At 32.3% G+C, this 6254-nt stretch overlaps 1 protein-coding gene across 1 annotated transcript; it reads left to right on the top strand.

Annotated features, from left to right (window-relative positions):
• Positions 1-2355: 2355 nt before the first annotated feature.
• On the top strand, positions 2356-4925 carry LOC114259438 (uncharacterized). Its single transcript, XM_028199459.2, has 2 exons — positions 2356-3904; positions 4334-4925. Exons 1-2 carry the CDS (start codon positions 2364-2366, stop codon positions 4707-4709), a joined length of 1917 nt encoding a protein of 638 aa, XP_028055260.2. The 5' UTR covers positions 2356-2363; the 3' UTR covers positions 4710-4925.
• Positions 4926-6254: the final 1329 nt, after the last annotated feature.

Raw genomic sequence — 6254 nt, 5'->3', positions numbered from 1 at the left:
CGACTAAACGACAATTTGTCGCCAAAATGCATGTTTGGCGACAACAAATTGGTCGGCTAAAGATTACTTTTTGGCTACTAAATTCAAATGTTCGTCGCCAATACTGAATATACAACGACTAATACAGATTTGGTCGTCAAAAAGTGATAACAAAAATACCCTTTTTTTGGCGACAAAAATGCTTAGTCGCCAAATTAAACCATACGGCGACAAAATAAAATATTGGTAGCCTAAGTGGGTAACAACAGCGACTAAATGGAAAGTTGGTCGCCAATGATACTATATGGCGACGAAAATACGTTAGTCGGCAAAAGATTTCAATGAATGCCGACCGAAGCCGATATTTGGTCGATGAATGTGGTATTTTTGGCGACTAAAATTGGTTTGGTCGCCAATTTTAGTCGCCAAACATGCATTTTGTTGTAGTGTGTTTTGAGAAAAGTGGGTGAATATTTTGGTAAATCTGGGTAAGAGATGTGGTTACTTCAAATTAAGTTAGCCTGTGTGTTCATGGTGAAAGTCCAAAAAACCGCGTGTATACATGGGTGCCAATTCGGGGGATGAAATTTCTGTGAAATGACAATAGTAGCGCTTATATAACTTACGTTTACATGGGTGCCGGTTTACAATTTCTTGCAGATGAAATTTCCGTGAAACATTATGCTTGATAGAGATTCCCAATGTGTGTATTTACTGCCTGTTTTCTGCTTTGAAGAAAAGACATGCATATAACTCGCGTTATAAACTTTGGCATCGCGTTCGTTTTGAAAAAAATATCTTGTTAACATTGAAGTATGTTAATTTATTTAAGTTAACAAGTATGGTTAATTAATTTCATTTGAATTTTAGGAATTAGGTAATAAAATCATAAAGTTATGGCATGGTATGACTTTATATATATCTGTTTGGTATCACTGTATCGCTAGACCCGCATGTTTTTTAATGTTATAATATGAGATTGCTTAGTGAGCTAGTAGTTTGCTCACCCCCTATCTGTACATGTGTATAAAGAATGCTTTTTGGATTTGAAGATCAAATAGCTGGTTTTACCATTTCATATTTATAATGTAGTAATGAATTATAATACTCCATTTGTTTATTTGGCTTAGTGTCGTTTTTTGTAAGGAGCAGTGCTCTCTCATTTATTGTAAGCTTTGGGGCGTTCCATTTGTAATGATTATGTAATATTAATTGAAATACACGGAGAGTGGGTTTATGATTTCATCTATGGTATTTTCTTATGTAGATTTGTGAAAAGAAAATGGGTTTGAAAAAGATTTTTATAATTAATTGAATGAGAATGAAGTTTCTTTTTCTTTTTTTTTTTTAAAAAAAAAAATCTCACGCTTTGGTTAGTTAATTTCTACCTAATTAATCTTTGAAAATCAGGGCATTACATTTGTGAGTACATTGAGAGACTTAAATTTTGAGTTTATGATGTTTCTCTTCACTTTAATGGGAAATTCTATGAAAACACACTTCAAAAAAGGAGTGTATCATATGCCTAGTTACGACTTTTGTGATGCTTGGTTATGATCGATGGTAATATTGGTTTTGACATGGTTACTACCTATTCGGGAATTGGTTAGGACTTTGTTATGATTTATTATGGCTGTTATTTTTTTTATCTGCAAAAGTTAGTGATTATTGTGTTTTTTCTAATTTATTTTTTTATTTTAATTTTGGTTATGATTAAAAAAGTCTTTCGTTATGATGCAAGTGGCGTTTGGTTATGACTCATTTTGATGTTGACTATGAATTATTGTGGTGTTAATTATAATTCATTAGGGTATTTAGTTATGACCCATTTTGATTTCTTTAGTTTTGACTGAAAGTGGTTTGAGTACGACACTTTGTAGTACTATTCACATCATAAATTATTATAAATTGCATATGGTGAACAATAAAATTTAAAAAAAATTAGTTATGACCCATTTTGATTTCTTTAGTTTTGACTGAATGTGGTTTGAGTACGACACTTTGTAGTACTATTGACATCATAAATTATTATAAATTGCATATGGTGAACAATAAAATTTAAAAAAAAAAAGAAAAAAAAGAGTTGTATTGTAGAAATTTTTGAATATTCATTCTCAATTATAATGCATTACCATGATGGAAAATGATATAAAAGTTTACTTTTTAGACCCAATGATGTGTAAGTTAGATGATTGGTTGATGATTGAGAAGATATAAAAAAAAATGTTACTTTATATATTCTAATTAACTGCCACATCATTAACTTTAAAAAGCGAGTCTAATTTTTTAGGTTGGATAATAATGTTCAATTCATATTTATCCGTCTATGTTTACTTATAGTAACTTAATTTTCTCTCCATGTGGATAAAGAAGAGAAGGGTGTGATGAATCTAATTCCAGCATCATGGAAGATACTATGGGATGTATGGGATGTTCGGATGCTGGTTCTACTTAGTCTCATTTTACAAATCATTCTTTTCGTCTTTGGCAAACGTAGAAAGAATATAGCGTCACAAGGGATTAATGTGATTGTTTGGTTGGCCTACATAATGGCCGATTCAGTGGCAACTATTGCCCTCAGCAAGCTCTCCGATGCCCAAAATAATATTCCTAATCCCAATAATGCATTACATGCATTATGGGCACCCTTGCTTTTATTGCATCTTGGTGGCCCAGATACTATAACTGCTTATTCATTGGAAGATAGTCAATTGTGGATAAGGCATTTTTTGGGCATGGGTATTCAAGCTACTGTGGCAATTTATGTTATTGTTACGTCTTGGAGGCATTTCTGGTTTTCATTTATGTTAATTCTTGCATTTGTGGCTGGAATTATTAAGTATGGGGAGAGAACATGGGCTCTTAAGTTAGCATGCGATAATGAATCAGAAAGCATTGTACCCTTTTATTATGATCTATATGATCTATACACAGGTAAACCTGTTCGCCCTATCAAACAAGATGAGAGAGATGAATTTTTAGGTATGGCCTGCATGCTGGTGGGGGCATTTAAATTTTATATAGAGAATTATGACATTGGTAGATATCAATTCATGGAAAGTTTGCCGAACGGAAATTTTATGAATGCAATGAATCTGGATGATGATACATATACTGGGGATATATTGGAGGTTGAAATGGGGCTCATGTACGATTTGTTATACACAAAAGCACCCATAACATTTACCAAGAGAGGGTGCATTTTTCGCTCTATCAGCTTCATGTGTACGGTGTCTGTGTTGGTAGGACTCTTCCGGCTTATCGCCATGGAATTGAAGTGGCACGAGCAGCACTACTCCATGGTTGATATTGTCATCACAGGGGTACTATTGGTCGGAGCTCTAGCTTTGGAGATTTATGCAGTCATTTTGTTATTATTCTCTGATTGGGCGATGCTTTGGCTAATTAAGTGCCGCAGAGGCAAATTGGCAATCCGATTGTTGCAGAAATTTCGTTGGTTTTTTGAAAAGAAGAAGTGGTCTAAAAAGATGGGGCAAATTGGTCAATTCGAAGGGGAAGACAATCTTCCAAATTGGTACAGGCGTAGTATCCCTCGGACGCTATTTCCCATGATTGTAAAATTTATTAAGAGTGCCGCAGCTACAGACAACTCAATTGACCTTGGGGGGCTTAAGCTGTTCATTGGCTCTACAGCTTTTCATGACCAAATTCTTATTATGCACACCATAACAAATATATGCTACCGTGATGATGATACTAGTAAGTCAGAGTCAGATTTAGAGTCGGTTGCATGCACTTCCCAAAATAGTGCTAACTCATGTGGACATCATGATGACAAGGAAATATGCAAAACTCTATCAAATTACATGATGTATCTACTCCTCACCTGCCGTTCGTTGTTGCCTGTTGTTGTATCAAATGATCAGTTGAAGAATTTCATACGCGATGCCCGTGCTGGTTTCAGGTATATTACAGTTTTTGTTTCGGGTATATTACGGATGTTATCACTACAAGAAATTATGATTTGAGACCAAAAAAAAAATAAAATTAGGAACAATATTACTTTTTAGGGACAAAATATTTTTATTACAAAAAGTGTTATTATTTTATTTTTACTGATAAAATTAGACATTTAATGATAAATTATTAGCCTTTTGAAACCAAAAGTTGTCTTAAAAAATAAATCTTTGGGAACAAATTATTTTGTCCATAAAAGTGCATTTATTAGCGATATTTTTAAAATTTTGTTCCTAAAAGCTCATTTTTTACTTTTCGGGATGACTTTTTACAATTGGCCACGTTACAATTGAAATTAGTCCCTAAATATTTTTTGTAACAAAATTTATACTTACAAAAATAAAAAAAAATTAATTTTTAAAACTCTTATATGTAGAAAAATAAAAGGACAAGAACGTGAAGGAAGCAAATTTTCTCCCTCGGATATGACAAGAATTTGTATTAATATGACAAGAAACCCTTCTAGTAGAATACCTAAAGAACAAAGACGCAAGATGAATTTGTCCTTACAAGGCGTGATTTGTGAACTCGTCGACGAAGGTAATAAGAAGGAGAAATGGAAAAAATTGAAAAATGTGTGGTTGGCGATGTTATGCTACGCTGCAATTAATGGTCCAAAAAATGACCATCTTCAAAAGCTTAGAGACGGAGGTGAGCTCCTCAACTTGGTTTGGTTCCTTATACCGCAGTCTCGTATGTTTTATGATGTCAACACCTTCACTTTAAACGACTTCTTCAAAAAGTATTTTTAATCAATGGCGGATGTCGGAAGGGAGAGGCCACTATAAACGAAGGCTCTTAAACCAAAAAAAATAGTTTATTTGCATTGGTAATATTTTATTTTGTATATTTTGGTTGTTTTATAAAATTAAAAGATCCCTTTAAATGAAAAAAAAAATGTTCAATCAAATAATAATATTATGTTATTGGTTTCTTTATTCAATAATATCCTGTCATTTACCTTTTTATGTATATATGGCAATATAATTATATTTTGAATAAGTTTACCCTCTACATGTAAGTTTTTTTTTTGAACTCGGAAATGCCACAAGGCTTACAAAATACCAGCAAACAAGAGAGCAAAGAGCTCACAGGGGGGATCAACAACCCAATCTAAAGGAAGCAAGCCGTTTAGGTTCATGGAAGCAACCCAATGAGTTACACAGTTTGATTCTCTAGGAGACCAGTAGACACTAATGTTATTACGCACTCAAGCATGAACAATGTCATAGATGATGGCTTGACAGTACCAAAGAGGATCCAACTCGAATACACTCAGCTCGATAACAATCTTGTTATCGCTCTCCACATGGACTTGAATGAGATTGAGGGTATCATCGTAACACTAAATTTTTAGTCTGTTTAGTGAACAATTTTCAAAATTAATTTTTGAGTTTTTTGTTTTTGAGGTTACTCGTCTTTGGTGAATTTTTTAAACATTTTAAGCATATTTTTTTCTTTCTTTTTAGATTCTCTTAATCTAGATATATTTAAAAAGTAAAATATTTGTGATTTTTTTTATATAAAAAATTAAAAAATTCAGTACATTTTTCTCAAAAAAAAAAAAAAAAAAAAAACACTCAAAAACTACTTTTAAAAATTTAGAACCAAACAAAATAAATGTTATTTAGTTTAAAAGTTGTTTTTGGTTTTTAAAATTTGTAAAACTTAAATTTATAAAGTGATCCTATTCATCAAAATTGCTGAAATCGCCACTCTTATTTAATCCCTTGTGTTAGTAATTTGTAGAGGTAGTAAATGGGCGGGTTAAAATAGGTTAGGTAATAAAATAATTCAACGCAACCTGTCCATTTACTGGTTGGGTATAAACGAATTGGGTTAAATTGAGTGTGAATCGAACGATTCAACTCGACTAACCGTTTAGTTTAATGAACTTACTTTGTAATATATTCAAATTTTAAAAATAATAAAAAATGGTGCCAAACAAAAATGTCATAAATAGTTTTTAGAAAATTACATACACATGTATATAGTCCTATATTTGAAATTAAAAATTAAAAAAAAATTGAACCTAAACACATATATTACAATATATATATGTTGTGTTTCCATATGTATAGGCTAGCAGGTGGTACACGTGTTTGCGTATACAATTTGAATAAGTAAGAATAAAAACAAATAATTTAGAAATTAATATTCTAATATGTATATGTCGCCCAAGTGATGTGAGACTTCTTAATGAAATCGAAGGTCTTGGGTTCAAACCTCTTTCAACACTTTATGCCTCTGTTTGGGAAGTGGGTTGGCTTTTTGGCTTTTTTGGCTATTTTAGCCTG

The sequence above is a fragment of the Camellia sinensis genome, unplaced genomic scaffold, assembly GCF_055761805.1.
Source record: "Camellia sinensis isolate YWXY unplaced genomic scaffold, ASM5576180v1 Unanchor10, whole genome shotgun sequence".
NCBI lineage: Eukaryota > Viridiplantae > Streptophyta > Magnoliopsida > Ericales > Theaceae > Camellia > Camellia sinensis.
The sequence above is the reverse complement of the archived record's forward strand: the minus strand, read 5'-3'. Positions and strand labels throughout refer to the sequence as shown.